General features: G+C 38.4%; 1 protein-coding gene across 4 annotated transcripts in view; it reads right to left on the reverse strand.

Moving 5' to 3' along the window:
- LOC144478781 (uncharacterized) overlaps window positions 1-20,651 on the reverse strand; it is a 232,899-nt gene that overhangs the window by 73,723 nt on the left and 138,525 nt on the right. Inside the window, exon 1 of one of the 4 annotated variants that reach the window (XM_078197057.1) lies at window positions 9,542-9,606. The exons of the other annotated variants lie outside the window; for them this stretch is intronic. Coding sequence (XP_078053183.1) covers window positions 9,542-9,580 — 39 coding nt within the window. The 5' untranslated portion in view covers window positions 9,581-9,606. Of the gene's footprint in view, window positions 1-9,541; window positions 9,607-20,651 lie in introns of those variants that run through there. 4 annotated transcript variants of the gene reach the window in all.

Genomic DNA, 20,651 nt, shown 5'->3' on the forward strand with positions numbered 1-20,651 from the left:
TCAGTTATCTTAATTGCAAACACCGATAATACTTTATAACGAAGCGAGATCGTTTCGATAAACTTACCCGAAGAAATCAGCGCGACGCTTGACACGTTCGTTCGGTACACAAAACAGATAAAACCGCTAGCGAAATATTGATTTTATAGAAAATCCATGAAGACCCGTGCCATACGCGAAGCCAAGTTATAAAAGGGTTAATCCGTAATTGAAACACCTGCTTCCACGAAACCCAACGTGAACTCGCTTCCTGTTTCTGTTTAAGTTGTTAAGGAAACTTGTATTAAATTCGTGATATGTAACAGAATTTAATATTGCTTTTAACAGCGCAATTTAACAGCTTTTCAATTTCAAGATAAAATCAAATTTCTAAAATTTGATGCCGAATAAAATAAGAGCAAGGATTACTACTTTTAATATTTTTGTATAATACAATAGACGCTCTTCCTTGTTCGATTATTATTTTTACAATATTCTGTTATCCAAACGTTTTATCACTGCGTTACATAGATAAATTATCAGTTGATAAAGAACTTGAATGACATTTTTAAATAATGGAATGTTTTGATATCAGGATATTACAAAAATGAACTTTCAGATAAGATCCTTTGTTACTTCACCTTTTTCTGTATTACTAAATTCTTAAATTAGCACATCCTGAATCAGCTGATATTAAATAATCAAAATACGATAATTAAAGCGTCAATGTATTAATACAAAATTTTTAAAAGAATTAAGTTCAATTAATTCATTGATTTCAACATTAACTACCAGTTATGCATCTACTTCAATAATAATTTAACTAATAACTTTTTATAATATACAATATAATAACTTTTTATATTATAAAATGTAATAACTTTTTATTCGAATAAAATAGTTACGAAATCGCCTCACCTATATATATTTTCAGTGCCATTTTGCAAATTTATCTAAAAAGCAAAGCCTCAATTTTAATTAAATAAAAATCGCGGTGATATTAAAAATTATTTCTTCGCGTCGAGGAGGATACTACAATGGCGGCCGGGTTCGAGGTCAAGATTTCGGCTCGTTTGCCAAAGGGTCGCGTGCCCGCTGACCCGGAAAACGCGCGGAGTACGCGGCGCGACCCGGCGTACCACCGAAGACGAGTTCCTCGCCGGTCAATTGCCGGCAAATTGGAGCGTTCATGCGCAGAAAGATCGTATCCGTGTCGGGCCGCTGAAAGTGTCCGCTTCCGCGAAACGCTGCAATTCCGCTCGCGGGACCAATATCCCGAGCGCAATTGCGCGCCGCGCGTGTCGCCGCGAGAGAAAATTACGGGAAACCGTTCGCGGCACGCACGCGTCTCGTTGCTCTCGCGCGACAGCCACCGGAGCACCGTGTTTCGCAATCGAGCCAATCGGCGAGTTTTCGCGAACGCCTAATGGCGGCCCCATTAACCCTTTCGCGAACGACGAGCGTGTACGACCATTTATGTACGAAGAGACTGTTTATATATTGTATAACTCGAATAATACAACTTCAATTAAAATTCAATTTAAAATCAAACTTAAATAAAATTTTCAATTTAAAATCAAATAAACTTAAAATAATTCAACCAAAATTATTCAACCTAAAGTCTACTCAATAACTTAATTTTAATGAATTTACTTATTTATATATTTATATATTTCATACTTTAGATAAGACACTTTCGCTAATCAACGAACAATTGATTACAATATTCAAAAAAAATAAATTGTGATCATAAACTTTTATATTTTAGAAAGTAAAGCAATATTACTAAATATAATAAATATCATTCTAAAATTTGGAGAGAAATTGTAGGATTCCATACCCCAGTGTCAACTGCTCGGTAATGCGCTTCGTAGCGAAAGGGTTAAACGCTGCCGCCGCGGAACGCGAGTCGCCGCTTCGCCGTTTCGTGCCCGCGCCGATCGCGCGGACCTTTATTCAATTACACGGAGCCGGCCGTGTAATGACCGATTAATTAACCGGCTACCGAGCAACGGTAATTGAAAACCCGGTAAACTGAAACCAAAATGCAGGCGGCGCGCGGGTCAAAGACCAATTCTCAGACCGTCTTCATTTTAGCCGCGCTGCCGGAACGCGGGATACTTGGATTTCCTCGATACAAATGCGCGGTCGTTGCTCGGTATCCATTTCGCGGATCGTGCGATCTACGGTGAAATGTGAGAAACGATGCGACGACATCGATTAATTCTGCTTAATTGGGAGACGCTTGTGGCAGCGATTAACCCTTTCAGAGAAAGTCTTGATTGTAATAGAGGTACGCGTCGAGTGAAGGTAAATTATGATTTAAATAATGTAGAAATAGTGATGAGATGTATTTGTGTAAAGTTTGTGTTTTAATAAGAATTATTTAGAATTAATAAGAATCATTAAGTATTAATAAGAATTATTCTTTTGTTTTTAGACTTGTGTATCATCATTCTTTTTGCACTTTTTTGGAACGAGATTTAGATTTATTTTATTCATTTGTTTAAGATTATAGATTTATTATATGTTATGTTTTAAACTCTAAATTGCAAGAAAAAATATACTGCATCCCCCATGAATATTCTTGACCGGGTGATTTATGGGCGATAAGGTTTATTATTTACACCCAGTATAAGTTCAGGGAAATATTACTTGAATAAATTAATTTTATTCTAATTCCTGAAAAATCATCAATTCAGTAGACAGTCTCTTACACAGCAACGAAGGAATAAATATTGAATATTAAACTACTTATCGACTGGCCCTCCAACAAGACAAGAATCTTCAAATCTCAAACTCACCTGTAACAATAGAGAAAACGAAACATTAGTACCAATATTTTATATAAAACTTTCGCTTATTATCTAAAGTATTGCAATATTTTGTATACAACATATACATAATTCGTGAAAAATATTAGAACAATAATATCGATTTCACGTTTTATCTATTAAAATTAGTAACATTAATAATTAGTAAAATTAATAATTTAATGTAAGTGAAATAAATCTAATTTAATGAAATTGTTAAGAAGTTCACTATATCATACGGATCATTAATAAATTCTTTCTAAAATTGCAGTAAATTAAAAACAATATATTAACATTCCTGAACCCTTTTAATTTATCCATTTCATTTATTAATCACCCGCAAATGCAAATAAGAATTGCAGCTGGTACAGATAGCGACCGTCCGCTGAATATTCCGATCGCGTAGATCGTTCATTTCTAAACAATGAAAGGTCACGGATAAATGAATAAGTGGCCGAAGGGGTTGCGGCGAATTTCGGGCCCGGCTCGTCGTCGTCGTCATTGACTTGAAAAAGTCATGGGCTATCAAAGAGAGGAGAACCAGCGGAAAGTCAAACAAAGGACTGTGTGGACAGAGAAACCGGTGGACGCGATTCAACAAATTCTAATCCCGACGAAAGCACGGCGGAGCTTTTAGTTCTCTCTCCCTCTCCCTCTCTCTCTCTCTTTCTCTCTTCGCTAGGTACACCGATCGACCGGCTTTGCTCGCTTGGTCAACGTTGCAGCCCTCTGTAACCCCCCCCCCCCCCCCTGCCCCGGTCTCTAAGCAGTATTCCACAGCGTTACCATTTGTTTCGATTAAACACTGTACACAGTTTACATCCCCTCGTTTAATCCTTTGAGGCGACAAACGATATCTTAGTGAACGTTTTCGGGGTGCGATGTCGAACCATATCAGGCGAACTCTCTTTTTACCATTTAACCCTTTGCACTCGCAGCCATTTCGACTGCAAATGTGAAATAATTTTCCTGGTTCGTAGTATTTCCATTTTAGAAAACAAAATGTATTTTTATACGTATGAAATTGTTTCTTGTAACTCACAGCAACGGTTCTACCACCGAACAATTTTTTAAATGCAAACCTTATTGTTATAAAAATTATTTTGGAACTTAATGGAACGATTTTAGCGGTGCCTTAGAGTCACCGTTCGAGTGCAAAGGGTTAAAAAGTAACATTCTGTGTTACTTAACGTTGTGTCAACTGTAACAATTTGCTAATTCATACTTTAATATATAAATAAACAAAGTTACGTTATATACCGTCATTACGTATATACCGTCAATTTAATATATAAATATATATAGTTAGATTGTTTTTATACTGTCACTTTAATATATAAAAATACATATATAGTTGCGTTGTTTTTATACAGTTACTTTAATATATAAATAAATAGAATTACAATCTATTTATACAGTTGCTTTAGCGTCTCGCATAGAGTTACGCTAAATTAAACCAAAACCCCATAAAGGGTTAACATATCATCTTCGATACCAATTCGAATGACAGTAAAAATCGTTTACAAAGAAAATAATCACAGCGATGAAAGAGGTGTCGCGTGAATATTATAAACAAACATGAAGTAATTTCACGCGGTACACGCAGCCCATCCGGCCGATTCCTTTTCACCGCGGCTGCAGCTGCAACGTACTTCCGCTCGTTAAGCACGTCCCATGGCATTTCCACGCATCCCAATCGTATATACGTGGTAAGACCGTCGGGTTTAAATATAGCCGGGCTCTTTCGTCTTCTATCTCCCGGCTTTCGCCGATTAGAAGCTCCCCTTACCGGCCGCGAGACAGCGAAAAATGAGAGATTCGAAGCAGCGCGAGATTGAAGGAGATCGTCCCCGTGGAATACGCTGGGAAACCGTCTTATAAATAGTCGTCGTCGAATTATCAATCCCATCATGAGATACAGTGTCACGCGAACACCACTACGCCACCATCTTTTTATTACAATTTTAATATAAATAATGCTGAGTTTACTATTCTCGTATAAATTGCGTAAATCACAATGTTTAGAGGATTTTTTAATGTTCAATTATTATCGATGGTTTGCGAGATCGTTACTAATTATTTATTAACTCTTATTCAGAATTCTTATTTGTAGCAAAAATTGAAAAAAGAGGAACGTTTTCGAAACAATCGAAACTTGAAAATATAAATAAATAAAAATGCTTTCGAAGCTCTCTCGAGGTTCGAATAACGTTCGCCGTTTTCGTCGACGACCGCGCGACTCGACGCGCCCTCTATGCCGCGAAAAAGAAATGCTTTTCGCGAGAGAAAGAGAAGAACAGAGAAAATCGAGGGGAAAATCGTCGAGCGAGACGAGTCCGGTAATAGCCGAACGCGAGTAACGCCGACGATTATTTATAGGGTGCAGCAGTCCGGTCTCTCCCTCCGGACCTGGGTGCATTCTCCGACGTCGACCGTCTCGACGCCGCTGCCGCCGCTGCTGCACCTTTCGGGCATAAAGTATTCTCAGCAAGCAGTGACTCAACTATTAGGGAATTCGCCATTCAGAGGCCAGACGAAGTAGCATCGTCGCAGACGCTCGTCCAGACCTTTGCCAAGATCCTCAAAGAGCGTGTGCTTCAATGATTCTTCCGTGCTAGTTGCAACCGCTTGTGGATGCAATTAACACTTTCCCTCCCGACTGTTCCCGTGCTCGCCCGGCTTATGGTTTGATGCCGGAAGCCGTCTCACACGTTTTTACTGTCTCCGAATAATTTCCTGAAATAACTATCAATCGGAGGTATTTTTATTATCGCTCCGATTTAAACGTTATCGCTGTAATTAATTTTGAAGCCAGTTTAAGTGTTATTTAGCTACGAATTTTTATTAATATACGTGGTTTAATAAGGCTTTAATTTCTGAATTATTTCATTTCTGTTTTCAGTTAACTTTTAGATTAACAATTTAATATTATTATTGAGAATTCATACTTTCATGAATTTTCAAATTTTATTTTTTAAATTCAAGTTATTTCATATTTGATTTAAAATAAGGAACATTTTGTGAATATTATACCTTAAGTTCTTCAAAGCTGAATAATTGACCAACTTCCTTCCATTTTTGGTAAAGTAAAAATGTTCTGTTTAGGCATAAATATGTAGAATAAAAGTTTCAGTAAATTTACAATTGTTACCTCAAAAAAAAAAATTAACAAAATAAGAAACAGCTATTATGTTAGAAGCAATTGAAAATTTTTAAAATTGTTAAATGCAGCTATATTGCATCAAATACTGCACTATACATCATCGTCTTTTAAAATCGTCTTCTCTCTAACAAAATTATTATTCAAAAACAAAATTATTCCATTGGCCCTACTATTTTTTAATAATTTTCGTAAACTTTTTACTCCAAGTGTCAAAACTTATTATTTCACGTGCTTCAGAAAAAAGCATTAATTCGATTCCACAAGGAAACATTATCCTTTAAGAGGACAGTAAAACGTCCGCGCCGTCGTTCGCTCGATAAATCGTATCGCGCGATCATGTTCGCGGATCGACGACATCGCGGGCTCTTTGAAAGAAACACTGAAAAGCATTCGAGAGGCGAGGAAGGTATCGACCCGTACCGGAACAACTCCTTCCCGGCAGAAAACGGACAGGAAAAATGTTCCTGTTTCTTCATTCCATCGGGGCGGCCTTTTATTCCGACAGTTGGTTCTTGAACTTTCCAGCAAATCCTCCCGTAAGATCCTTGCGGGGTTCGTGATCCTCCCGAGCAATACGGTTCCCCACGGTCACCCTTTGTTCGCTTTGTCAGAACGTATCGGCTTTTGTGCCGCCATCTTCGGCTTCGAATCACGTCCACCGTTGTTTTATTCTGCCGTCTCCGGGGAGTGCGCGACGGAGAGAGAGAGAGAGAGAGAGAGAGAGAGAGAGAGAGAGAGAGAGACAGAGAGGGAAAGAGAAAGGTAAAGAGAGGTAAAGATAGAGAGAGAGAGAGAGAGAGAGAGAGAGAGAGAGAGAGAGAGAGCAGCGGTCAAACCGTCCCGTCCGTCGAAATTGGCCGGCTTTTAAAACTTTTTGCGGCTTTGTCACACTTTCTTGCCGTTTGCCCGGGGAAAATGTAATTTCCTGCTCGTTTCACGACTTCTATCGGTTCGAGCCGGGAGGACGAGACAGTCGGTGGAAAAATAGATTTCTCGTGCGGAATCGAAACACTGCGAGCGCGATCGCGAATGCAGTTTCACGTTTCCGCAAACACGGATTTGTTTCTGCATACACGAACGCGTGCTTGCCTTTTTAAAGAATCGTTTTGAATATCAACGGAGAAACAGGAAACGGCTGGAACGTTGAAAGTAATTTAATAATGTTTACTCGGTGTTTATATAGACGCTATGGTTTGTAAAATTCAGAAAGAATTATTAGCAATTTTGATATTTATGGAAGAGGTTTGTTAAATGGTTAATTTATATCGGCGGTGTAGCGAAATGATGCGGATGTGTTTATTAATACTTTTTTTATATTTATTAATATATCTTCCGTATTTATTAATATATCTTCTGTATTTATTAATTTTAGCTTCTATATTTATTACAATATAATTTCTATATTTATTAATACCTTCTCTGCATTTATTAATATCTCTTCTATATTTATTCTAAATTTTTATATTTTCAAGATTGCCTATAATATACCACGATAAAACAGAGAGAAGCGATAATAAGCAAGTATAGTTCGTGGTACGGTAATAACAAGCGTGCAATACACGTTTGACCGACTCCACCAGCACTGTTTCACTTTTTCCGTTGTTTTATGCAGAGCCACCTGTATAATCTCGCATCGTAATTTATGCACCGGGGCAAAGAGTTGCTTCTCTCGTTTACCGGAAGCGATTCTCGGAAAATGTCTCGAGAAGATCGGTTCGCATCCGGTCGCTGAAGAAAACAGGAAAATCGTCGAAGAAAGATTCGTTCCGAGAGCTTGGCAAACTAGAATTTCAAATGACAAATAGTCGATGTAATTTTTAAGATGGTACTTCAAATAGTATTTTACCTAAATATGCTAAAAATGTTTGCGATATTGTTCGCAACATTTTACAATATTACTGTATTGTATTGTACTGTATTGTACTTTATTTTATTGTATTGTACTGTACTTTATTTTATTGTATTGTATTGTAATGTATTGGATATTGTATATTGTGCACTGTATATTGTATATTTTATATTGTACATTATATCGTGTATATTGTATATTTTATATTGTATATTATATACTGTATATTATATATTTTATACTGTATATTGTATATTTCATATTGAATATTGTATTGTACTATACCGTATTTTATTGTATTGTATTACAGTGTACTGTATATTGCATTTTATTGTATTGCATTGTAATATACTGTATATTGTTCTATATTGTATTGTATATTCTACAATGTATTGTACATTCTATATTATATTATTATATATTATATTACCATCCGTTCCTATGTTTCACATTATTAAATAATTATTAAAAATATAGAATATTAATAAACGACTCATTGTCCAGTGTAAAAATATAATAAAAGCGTGATCTCACGACATGCGTCGTTTTGTCCAGTAAAATATTCAGACGCGAAGCGACCAAGAGAGAAAGCGAGAGAGAGGAAGAGAGAGAGAGAGAGAGAGGGAGAGCGTGAGCAACGGTAGGCCTTCGATTCTCGAGGCGCAAACCACTCCGGCGCAAGACTCTTTTTATTGCTTCTCCAAGGGCGAAACCCTTCCTAACGTTCACGGAGCATTGAGACGACTGCGCGGCGTAAACGAGCCGCCCATGGTGTCGGATCTCGAGCTGTCGAAGAAGCGGAGCTTCCTGTTCGGCGCGGTGTTTTTCATTATAAATAGTCCGAGGACTCGCCGTTTCGCCGGCTGTTAACCACCGGGAGCAGGGCGATGGGTTTTTCTGTAACTCGACACCGGGTCAACTTTCGGGCTGTTTTCAAAGGCGTTCGATGCATTTTGACGGATGTCGATTTTACACACGCGTCGCGTGTTCCCCAAACCACTTTGCCTCTATTCGGTCTAACAGCTTCGCGGTTTTATCGTTTACAAGCGTGGACGATCAAATAAAATACCAACGCGTCAACTTTGACAAGTAACTTATCCCTTCGCGCTCGAAGCAAAATTTCAACTGGAAAGCTAAAACAATTTTTCACCGGTTTTATTTACAGTATATTTTGAAATTATCAAGAGTACGATATATTTAACCTCGACATCTATTTATTTGGACATGAAATAATGTCGAGTGGGACTCGACAATGAGATAAAAACTAACGTCGCGTCACGCTCGGCATATAAGTGCAAAGGGTTAAGTCGCGAAGCATCGAAATCCGTCTGATTAAAACGAAGTAGCGTGCGATCGACCGAACGCGTCCCCGCGTCGCACGAAATCGATCAGATTAAAACGATAAATCAAACAATAATCTCCGTCGACCGACGGACGCAACCGAACGCTCCAGTTAACAAATTATAATAATTCGTCCGCGCCGCGCCGTGCGGTTCAATCGTTCGTATAATCGAGTCAATATAGATAAACGGAACGTGTAATTGGCCGACTAAGTGCTAGTCAAACATCGCGGTCGCGCGTCGCGCCCCGAGCGCGATATAATTAAACGAATGAAAATCGTTCGGGACGAGACGAATTAAAACGAGCTCGGGAAGCGCGAACGCCGCGTCGTCATTTTTTTTGTCATTTTTTTCGAAACCAGTTTCGCCATCGATCAACCGATGCTGTACGATTTACCGTTCCTCGCTCGAGCCTCTTCTCACTTTCCTTCGACATCGAACAGGTCCATTACCCGGGCACACACAGCTGTCCACACACACACATACACACGCACACACTCTTTGCTCGTTTAAACCCCGCGAAATTCTAGCTAGGACAAACTGCAATTAAATTCGCCGGGCAAAACGCGTCGACGTTCGCTTAAATCACGCGACCACTGTTTTAAGAGATATTTCGTTCCAGTAAAACGAGATACGTAGATTGCGAAGCTTAATGCACTCACGGCTGCTGCGAATCTACGAGGAAAAATTGTACCGGCAGGTATCTCTTTGCCGGAACCATTTCAGACGCGATATTAAGTTTTCGTTTCGCGGAGTTATTCGGAAAACCGAGTTTCCTTGAGGAAGATCCGCGTTGCTTTTAGATTGCAAGTTGACGGTTTATTATTACGGTTTTTAATTAATAGGATTTATTTTTGATTATGCGACTCGTTGTTGCTTTTGTTTTACTGGAGCACTTATTTGTTAGATTATTTCCTGGAAATGATTTTCTTTGTGGACGAATTTTTCTATTGATAATTGTAGTATAAATGGCACGTAAAGAATTTAATGAGAATTTGATTAAATTAAGGTTTGAATAGACTGAATTAATATTTAAATGGACTAAATAAATATATTCAAATAGACTGAATTAATATTCAAATAGACTGAATTTATATTTGAATAAACTAAGCTAATATTTAAACAAACTAAGCTAATATTCAAATAGACCAAATCAACCCTAGAATAAATTAATATCTAAATAGATTAAACGAATATTTAAATAGACCAAATCAATCCTAGAATAAATTAATATCGAAATAGATTAAACGAATATTTAAATACACTATAATATTTTAATATTTTATTGAATCCAGCCGTACAATTCGATTAATATTCCTTTCACGTGCACCACACAGTCCGCAATCGTTTCGCCTGGCAGCCTCAAACATGACACCTCGAGGTTTCCCGAACTGGCAAATTAAAAGTCGATGTTTCACGCCGTCGTGCGAAGATAACGGCACACACGAAATTCGAGCGAAACGCAATAATACGCCACGCACTCGTCAAGCACCGAACGAACCGTGTCGGTTAGGTACGTGGAGCAAGGTGTCCACATTTCGCGGCAGAACGTGATAGTACTGTCGATAAGCATCGCCATTGCCACGTGAGCATCGATATCGAATAGCCCGGTCGGCCCGATAGTCGTCTCGCTGTTATTACACGTATTTATCGTCTCGTACGGCGACGACCTTGTGGTCGGATGGAAAGAAGGGTTCTAACCTAAAAGTTGGAAACATTGCATATAGCTAATCTTGCTATAGATTAGAAATTTGTTCTTTGTGGGGAAAAGATAATTTTTGATGTTTTATATTTGTAAAGAAATTTTTGTTGTAGATTAAGTAACGATGGAATTATTGTATACTAAGCGTGATTATTGTGCATTGTTTTATAATAATGCCAAGACTGGATTTATCTAATCTTCGCGAGGTTTATACTGTAGCAGGCATCTTAATAGAGATTTTAAGATAAAAGTTTCTGCTAGAAATATTTTTTTATTGTGAAAGGAAAAATTATGTTAACTGGTTTGGTAGTTCAGTGGTACCGAAAAAACATTTTCGTTCGATTATAAATATGTTCTATCTTCCTTCTTCTATAAAACACAAATTTATATTTTTAATACAAATTAAACTGCTTATAGCTTGTCTAATAAGGAAAAAAATATGCAATTTATTTAAATTTCGTACAATTTTTATTACAGTACTTGCAACAAATTAATATAATTTATATCATTTTCCATTTAATATCTCAATTGTCCTAATAATTTCAAAATAAGTTACCGGTAATTTGACCGCGGTTGATTAGTATTAAAAAACTGTTTGTTTAAAAACCGTAAACCCCATTATTGTACTGACCATGAGTCTCATAAAATTTTTTGTAACCTGTCCAGGGTGTACGCACCTATCATCTCGCCCCCGTGCAAAATTACCTGTCCGCGATCGCCTCGCCGACCGGAGGTGTCGCCGAACGATTCGCCAAAAAAAGAGGAAGCAATGCTCCGAATGACACGGCGCTGCGAGCCGTCGAAAATAAAAAGAGGAAGAGGGGCACGGGTAATTATCATGCGCCGACGCCTCCGTGTCCGCAACTTTCTCTCCGCGGCCGGTGCCCCGATCGAACACGAATTTTCATTCCGGTCGCGCGCACGCCCGCCGTGCAACAAAAACGCGTCTCCGGGAGGAAACAACGACCGGGCCTCGTCTCACCAAACGGAAGTGACTCCGAGAGACACTCGCGTCGCGGTCCTTTGTCCCGTGAAATGTGTGTTGCTATTATTATATCCACCCGCTTTGTCCGCCTCCTTCGTGATTATTTTTCCCGAGTTCACTTCGTTATTCGAGCTAACCATGCATCAACCCCAGCCCCCATAGTATTCACAAATCCCGTAAAAAGCGTGGTAGCCCTCTCTAATTAATTAGTGTCGAGTAATTAGTGTCGTGGGATTTTTTTATTCACGCGGAAGATTTATGTTATGGTTGCTAGTATGTTAATATGAAAATGTGGTGTTAATAATAAATTAAATATTAGGATAAAGTGAGTTAAAAATGAGATATAAATAGATTAAAAATTAAATATGAAAATATTCAAAATCAAATATAAATAGATTAGAAATTAAATATCAGTAGATTCAAAATTAAATGCAAATAGGTTCAAAATTAAATATAAATAGATTCAAAATTAAATTAGGTATTTTATTATTACAAGGTATACTTGTAACTTTTGTGCTATACCTTTGCATAAATAAAGGAGCTAGCCTACAAAAGTATATTCTGCGGAGTTATTATATATTCTGTTAAACTTATTTTAGAAACTACCTACATAATATATTACTTATAATATAATATTAATAAACATGTGAATTTTTGGTTGCAAATTTCCACAAAATAAAATGCTGTCATCGACGTGTTAAAAACTCAATAATTAAATCTATGAAAACTCGAATTCCAAGTGTATAATAACTCACAGCTATAGTGTAAATAACTCACAGCTAAACCACCAACGATCATTAATATCAATTATTATCCCAATTCCTATTCTCACGAACCGTCCGCCATCCTTCAAAACCTCGGTAGCCCACTAACAATATTATTGCAGGTAAAACCGTTCATTTCGGTCGGTTCCAGGGCGTCCGGGGTCCTTACCGCGGCGCATAAAACCCTATATACCCTGTGTCACGGGTCATTTCTCATTCCACGCGGAGAGACAAGCGGGCGTCGCTCCTTTTTCTCGTCTCATTTCCGAGGACTCGCATAGACGCGGCTGGAAGCTTATTTAAACGCCTACAGTCACCCGATATTTTTATATGCCAAGGCGTGGCGCGTCGACCGCCTCCCCTCCCTCCCTCCCTCCCCACCTCCTCCTCCTCTCCTTCCCCTTTATAACCTTTTACGGGAGAAACAGAGAAGGAAACCGAGAAAACGGCCGAGCTAACCATTTGTTATAACTTATTGTACTGATACGAGGCTCTCCTCTGTTTGCGTTGGCCTTCGCCCACGCAACCACCGTCGTCCCCTCCTCCTCCTCCTCTTCGCCCCTTCTCCGGAACCCATTCTCCGTCGTCGATCGCGTGCCTCGTTTCGCGTCAATATTTTTCTGACCCTCCGAGGATGATATTTCGGAGCGCGATGCGTCGGACAGCGACTACAAAGGCGCCGATAATTGGCTGCTTTTCTGGGGCGGATCCGTGTTTTTCTCGGGGAAGTCGAAACGGCACGCGAGAGTTTAACCCCTTGTCGTACTTCGACGAGTCGGACTCGCGATGGAGATTTCTGGTAATAAACTGTTAGGTACGAATTTATAGTTTTGTCAATTATATTATTTTATTTTACGTGAGAATGAACTTTTACGTTTGCGGCTGTTTGCTAATCTGATTTTTATTTTTATTTATAGTATAATCTGATAATGTTATTTATAGTATTATATAATAATTTCAATTATAGCATAATACAATAATTTCAATTATAATATAATATAATAATTTTATTTATACTACAATATAATAATTTTATTTATACTACAATGTAATAATTTGATTTATATTTATTTTTATTAAATATTATAGTTCGTCTCGAGTTCTTTCTACTTTATTCCCATACTCCCGCGTGTTTTCACAAGCAGCTCCTTCAAAATGCACACCCATACACGCCGTAAGAACGAACGCGCCTTTTCCCATGCCGTCAAATAAACTCTCTACCGTTAGTTAAATACAACCGGGAGCGTATAGTAGATTAAAAATACTCTAGACTAAATAAGACGAGGCACTTGACATCATTTTCCGACGGTATCGCTGTTGTAGATCGGCGGGCTAGAGGTCCCGAAGTAGATTCCTCGATGCACTCTCGAAAAACGGGTTTTTCGAGAAAGCAATTCATCGCTGGATGCTCGCGAGAACGTTATGAATTGAATATAACATTGTGGAAGAAATATTTACTGTTAGATAAATGTTACTGTCATTGTTGGAGACAATCGCTGCGTTAAGAAGCTCGAAAAATTTTATTTATCAAGAAGGTTGAAGTTAATGATAAGTTAATATTATTTTAATGATATAATCTTGACATAACCTAGAATATGTACATATACATCTGCTATAGATTCATATTGGAATAATAATATGGAGATCTCTTAGGATTTAATATACAACAATATATATATTATAATAATGTCACGCAGAAATTCTACTGTAATCTATTTAACCGCGATACAAGATTTTAAAAACAATTGCGTCCCAGTTCACATAATAAACCTTAATCTTTTCAGAGTTACTGCCATGTATCTATACATTTAGTTTTCTTAAATTTATTATTATTCCAATTGTAAAGAAAATGAGAATGAGTTGAAAAATTATTTATTGCAGAATCTATCAACAAAGTCGAAAAAGCCTCACCAAATAAATTTCAATAAAACGAAAATCTCCCCACCGATTGCAGTAAGCTAGATGATAAATAAAAAAGAAACAATTAAATAAATTGTTCCCTATTATAAAAATTCATCCTTGAACATTTTCAAGATATCAGCAAGTGTATCCTACATCAAGGTAACGCTCGACCAGCGGTCAGCCGTCCCGAAGGGGTTGAACGATAGCTATCAGCGCGATATCTGCCCGGCGCAGCTGAACGTATTTTTCGGAAGCGGAACGCCGTAACGAAATCGTGGGTCGCAGAGCGGCGCGTCGACGTTTCGGGCCGTGCGGCGGGCTTTTAATGATATACACGGCCCCCGTCCGCGAGAGGTTAACGCGCCGCTTCCGGAAATTTGGTAAATTGTATGCGCGCCGGCGTGGCGCGTGCCTCCGCATAAATTCCCGGTGCACGCAACTCCTTTTGTCCGTGGCATTTCTCACCCCTCGCCCTCGGCCGCGCGTTCGCACTACCTACCAAGCGCGTGGTTTTGTTTTTCCATGTGTGTTCGTGTACATATATATATGTGCGCGCGCGGCACTTCCGACACGCGTGCGTCCGCCGACCGAAAATAAATTCGCGGCGCCGCAACGCGCGCTGCCCCGGCCAGATAATCGTCGTTATCGTTCCCCCTCCCCTCCCCGCGTTCGAGATTAATCGCTAATTTAAAATGCGTTTCGGGGCTGTTGCCGGGGGTAGATCAGCGCGACGCGATGTCCTGGACGTTGCTCGATTAGAACCTCGACTCGGCGGCCTGGCGCTGTTTCGCGGCGAGATAAGGGCTAATTTAATAGAGCCGACGGATTTCAACCCCTTCGAAGGTCGACCCCTTGACGAAATTACGCGACGCTTCCAATGACGATGTACCATGCGATCTTTCGTCGTTGGATCTCTGTTGTAATTGTTGTACATTGCTGTTGAAGGCGCTGTTAATCTTGTTTTTCGGTGTCTTTAATTATTTAGTTATTATTTAGCAATTTTTCTTTCACGACGATAATTTTTTAGCACAAGCCATTTTTTGGCAAATTTTCTACTTGTTTCATACAAAGAATACAAGGCTGTATTATTTATACTATGAAGAAATATATACAGGGTGGAGTTTGTAGTTCTAACGAATTTATAAACATTGACAATGATGAAGATATTTCATTTGCTATACAGTTCGCAGCGGTTAATTAATTAATTTGGAAACTGTATCTCAGACAGAGCCAAAAGCGGTGGAAGAATGTACGACAATTAAATATTTGTTGAGATGAACAAATTTACAACAAATATAACATAATATTTATGTTATAATTTTTCACATAGAGGAAACTAAAAAAGAAGAACAAAAGCAGTACAGAAATACTGCAAATAATTGAGTTTCTAAATCTTATAATTACTATACACAATTTTTCTTAAATTGCAGCTTCTTAGATCTCCATTTTCAAATAAAATAATTAAAGAAATAAATTTATCATATCCTCCACATACGCGCGGTTTCTGTGACCTTGTAATAAACCAACAAACGATAATTATTAACGCAATTTACTACTGACTAAATTTCTGATCAATTAAATATCAAATAAATTTCGTCGGATAAAAACGGAACGAGAAAACAATAACTAAACGCGATCGGTGGTAGGAAGCAAAGAACAATCGCGTTCGTTCCGTGCGCAAGGACGTTAATAAAGAAGCCCGGTAATCAGACACCATCTAAGCTTTAGTTTTCCTTCGACTCTCGCGGCTCTCGAACGGAATGATTTCTGCCGCGCCCCCTCCCCCGGGGTCCGTTCGCTTTTGTTACGAGTCTTCTAAACCCGTCTAATCCGAATACAAGGTATTAGATTTTACGAGGCAATCCGCCCGGACAATGGGGCAGGCGCGCGTAGACCTAACGCAACGCCGTCGTCGTCGTCCCGCATTATACAGCTGCGCCCCCGAAGGAATCTGAAAATAAATGCGCCCGAAGAACACGATGTCTCACGATTTCTCGCCGCCTATCTTCTCCCCCCTATCTACCGTCCAACGCCACGCTTTCCCCCGCGTCAACCCCTCTCCGGGGTTCCGACCATATATTATACAGCGCCCGGGCGCTTTCTACGGAAACCGGCATCAAAATTCGAACCGTATTTACAACGTTTGTAACAGTTTATCGGACCGTAGATTTGTTAAACCGTGCTGTGATCAAATCTTGAAACATAACCTTGAATTTCGTTAACGCGGACGGAGTGGTATTATTTTCTTTATTATTTCTCTATAATTTATTGAAGAAGCGCGTTATTTATTCTGAGTAATTAACGCTGGAATTAAGGAATATTTTTCTGTCATAGTTAATGAAATAAAAATGCGTTTAGGGGAAATAATGTGATGATTTTTATTGGAGAATCGTAAGGATAATTTCGCTGTTATAAAAAAATATCTAGCGCTTGGTAATTGCAGTGTTAATATTTAAATAATAGAGGCAGAGCAAAGATTAATATAATATAAACCGTATAGATGTTTTTTACTGTCATAAAACAATATTTATAGCTTGGTGATTCCAGCTTCAATAATTAAACAGTAAAAGCAGAAGCTGTGAAATAAAGAATTAAATGCAACGCAACTTTCTTCTAAAATATTAGAAGATAGAAAGAATATTAGAGATTAACAACTCTTAACAATTTTTGAAATATAATTTCAAAAAAATTATTTCGAATCGTAGCGGCGCCTTAGAGTCGCTCCTCGATCGCAAAGGGTTAAAAAGTGTAGTATTACCAAATATAATATTAACAATAAGATAAAAAAATATCATTTACTCTCATACTTGCAATCACAACAATTTTCTTAAAATTTTCAATTACATATTAAAATAAATATAAACGTATTCCCAATCGAATTATCGCAATCTACCATAAGTTCACAGCTTACGGAAGTCGATAAATAGATCGCTATCGAGTTACTATTAAAACAGTCCGTAGATTACGGGTGAAAAAGGGAGGACGAAAGCGGTCGGTTAGGAGCCGTGAAACCGGAAACTCGTCCGACCATTTTTAACCTCGGCTAGGGAATACGTACACAGCCAACGGGACGGGGAGAGAGAGGACCGTTCGTACTTCGGGGTACGTATTGTCGAATTCGAAAGTCCTCCGCCAGCTGTGCCGCGTTCGTCGTTCGCAGGCTAGAGAAGCGCTCTACCCAATGGCAGATTAAATGCAAGACACGAAGGCAATTTGCCGTGGCAGCTGCTCGACATCTGCGGATTGCATTCGGCCCGCAACTTTCGCGATCTAAGCACGAATAGTTCTAATGCTGAACCTTGAGCGTCTCGAGTTCCTGCGCGTCACGGCCAGCATTCTATGCTGTTGCTTGTTGCGAACCTATGCATGCACGGTTCTCTCTCTCTCTCTCTCTCTTTTCTCTCTCTCTCTCTCTCGAGACTTTGTTTACCTGCAGGTACCGAACGCCCACACGGAAGCGATTGCGAAGGGCCGTGTCCGATAACCAGGAACCTAGAACCGTTTTTAAGCTCCTCTCGGAGCAACTTGACACCTCGGCTACCGGAAGTACTCGACCTTTTCCGTGACTCGAGCGCGGATATTTTTGCGAGGTCTCGTTTCGCGAATCGCAACAATTCATTGCGGTGGATGTAGAAGTAATTCTACGATAGTTGTGGAAATGGTTTGATAGCTTAACCCTTTGCACTCGAAGCTATTTTAATTGTAAATAATTTTCTTGTAAATAATTTAAATGTAAAATAATTTTCCCGTCTAGTAATATTTTTATTATATGCGACAAAGTGCATTTTTATGCATACGAAATTGATTCTTGTGATCTAAATCAACAGTTTTACTATTTAATAATTGTTTAAATATAAATATTGTTGATATAGATCTTAGAACGTGATAGAACAATTTTAGTTAACCACTCAAGTGCAAAGGGTTAATTATACTATTTATTATTATTTAAAATTGTTCAAGCCTAGATTTCTAGCAATCCATGCAAATCGTTTTCATTTTACATAAAAATCCGTGGTCCGGTAATTGTACAACTAATTCTTGCTATTATGTACCTTTACTTGCATTATAAGAACATCATAAATACACCAAGAATTGAAGAATTGAATATTAAATCGACAATTAGATACAGTAATTTTGAAAAAGAATTCTCGAAATAAAAAACGACAGAAGCAAATTACTGTAAAAATTAATTTTAATTTCAAAAATATATTAATAAAATCATTTGATATAAGCCGGTATTTATGAATTTTGAAATATATACGTAACTATATTATAATAATAATATTTGAATTTCAAACAGTTTGCAAAGAAAAATCATCGTAGGAAAATAGAAAAAAAAGAGTCGTGGAAAGGGTTCGCGAGCCTCGAAAGTCTATCCCCGCGCCATTTCCGTGCTCGACTGCTCGCGATGTGATTCGAGGTGCTTCAACTCCATTCCGAGGCGCGCGTAATCACTCCATAAGGGGAGCACGCCACCGCCGTGGTGGTTCACCCTCGAACTCGAGAGAAGAAATGGGGCGCCGTTGCACGTCAATGGAACTGTCTCGCCACCGAAAATAAAAACGGCCGTTCACGATTTAGGACGTCGACGATAAAAATAAGTGCACTCGGAGGGTCTCTCTCTCTCTCTCTCTCTCTCTTTCTCTCTCCCGAATTCCCGTCGGCGATAACAGATTAAGTGGTAAACGCGGCGGACTCTGGTAACGTCGATCCCCCGACAACGAGGCGTAAATCTATGGACGGTTATTTAATCGTTTGTTGCTAATCTGATGGTGGCTAATAAACCTTCCCCTTCGATCAGACGTTCATTCATTTCTGCGGTGGATATATCAGATGGAATTAAGATGAGAAACAATTAACCCTTGAATTACAGGCAACGTAGAATTTATATTCTGCATATTTTATATAATAAGGTAAAAATTAAATTTGAGAGGTTATGGATTCTAAGTTAAATGAAAACTTGTTTTAATTTAATTTTTAGGACGTATCTAAATGATAAATAAAACTAGTTGATATTTCGATAAAAGAGGGTTGAAAAATCGAAGACAAATGTTCGAAGACTTCATACCGTACTATAATATATAATTTAATTAATTGTTATAATTAATAATTCGGTAACTGTATTTCACATCTGAGATTATGACAAATAATTGAAAATCTTGACAAGGCTTCACAAATCGAAAAATAAGGGTTGTAAACCAGAAAAAAAATGTTTCACGAATTCACACCGTATTATAATAATATATAATTTAATTATAGTATATAATAACTGCATATCTCATCTGAGATTATGAAAAATATTTCACTTGTCAAATATTGTCGACGAAGAATATTATACACCGAAACAAGCTTGTATTTTTCACAATACAGAAGATATTCAATCTGCGCATATAATCTAATTTAATTAAATACAATTTAATTTAATTTTATTATTTAATCGCGTTCATATAAATAAACGATGAAATGGTCGAAAGAAGGCTACCATTGCTTAAAGATGGCGCGGCAACGCGACGAAGAAAACGAAACGGTAAAACAGCTTTCGGAACGTTGACCCGTATATCTTTCGGCAATTAATTCCAGAAGAAACGTGCTTCACGTGCAATTTGCTTCGCCGTTCCACCGCGAAGAGAATGGAAAGCGAAAGCGTCTGAATCACACAGCCAGTCGGCCTGCGCCATCGCATCTAGGCATCGGACTCTCACAGAAGAAAGATAGAGAAAGAGAGAAAGAGAGAGAGAGAGAAGCGTGTCTCCGAAGCCATCCGGAGCTTTCGACCGTAGAGCTACGGGATCAAAAGCGAGGCCTCCCGCTTAACCCTTTGCACTCGAAGCCATTTTAGCTGTAAATGCGAAATAATTCTCCTGGCTCATAGTATTTCTATTCTATAAATAAAAAAGTGCACTTGTTAATTGATTATCAACTATTCGTAGCAACAGTTTCGCTGTTCAACAATTTTTCAAATCAAACCTTAATTTTGATAACAATAAAATATATTTATAACAATAAATTATTTTGGTACGTTATGGAATAATTTTAGTGGTGCCTCAGAGTCGCCATTAAGAGCGCGAACGGTTAATTCTCGAGCATCCGGAGAAAGAGGCCCGCGGAGGAAGAAGTTAACGCGACGACGTAAAGAGGCTTAATGTCCGTCCTT

The sequence above is a fragment of the Augochlora pura genome, chromosome 1 (assembly GCF_028453695.1).
Source record: "Augochlora pura isolate Apur16 chromosome 1, APUR_v2.2.1, whole genome shotgun sequence".
Classification (NCBI taxonomy): domain Eukaryota; kingdom Metazoa; phylum Arthropoda; class Insecta; order Hymenoptera; family Halictidae; genus Augochlora; species Augochlora pura.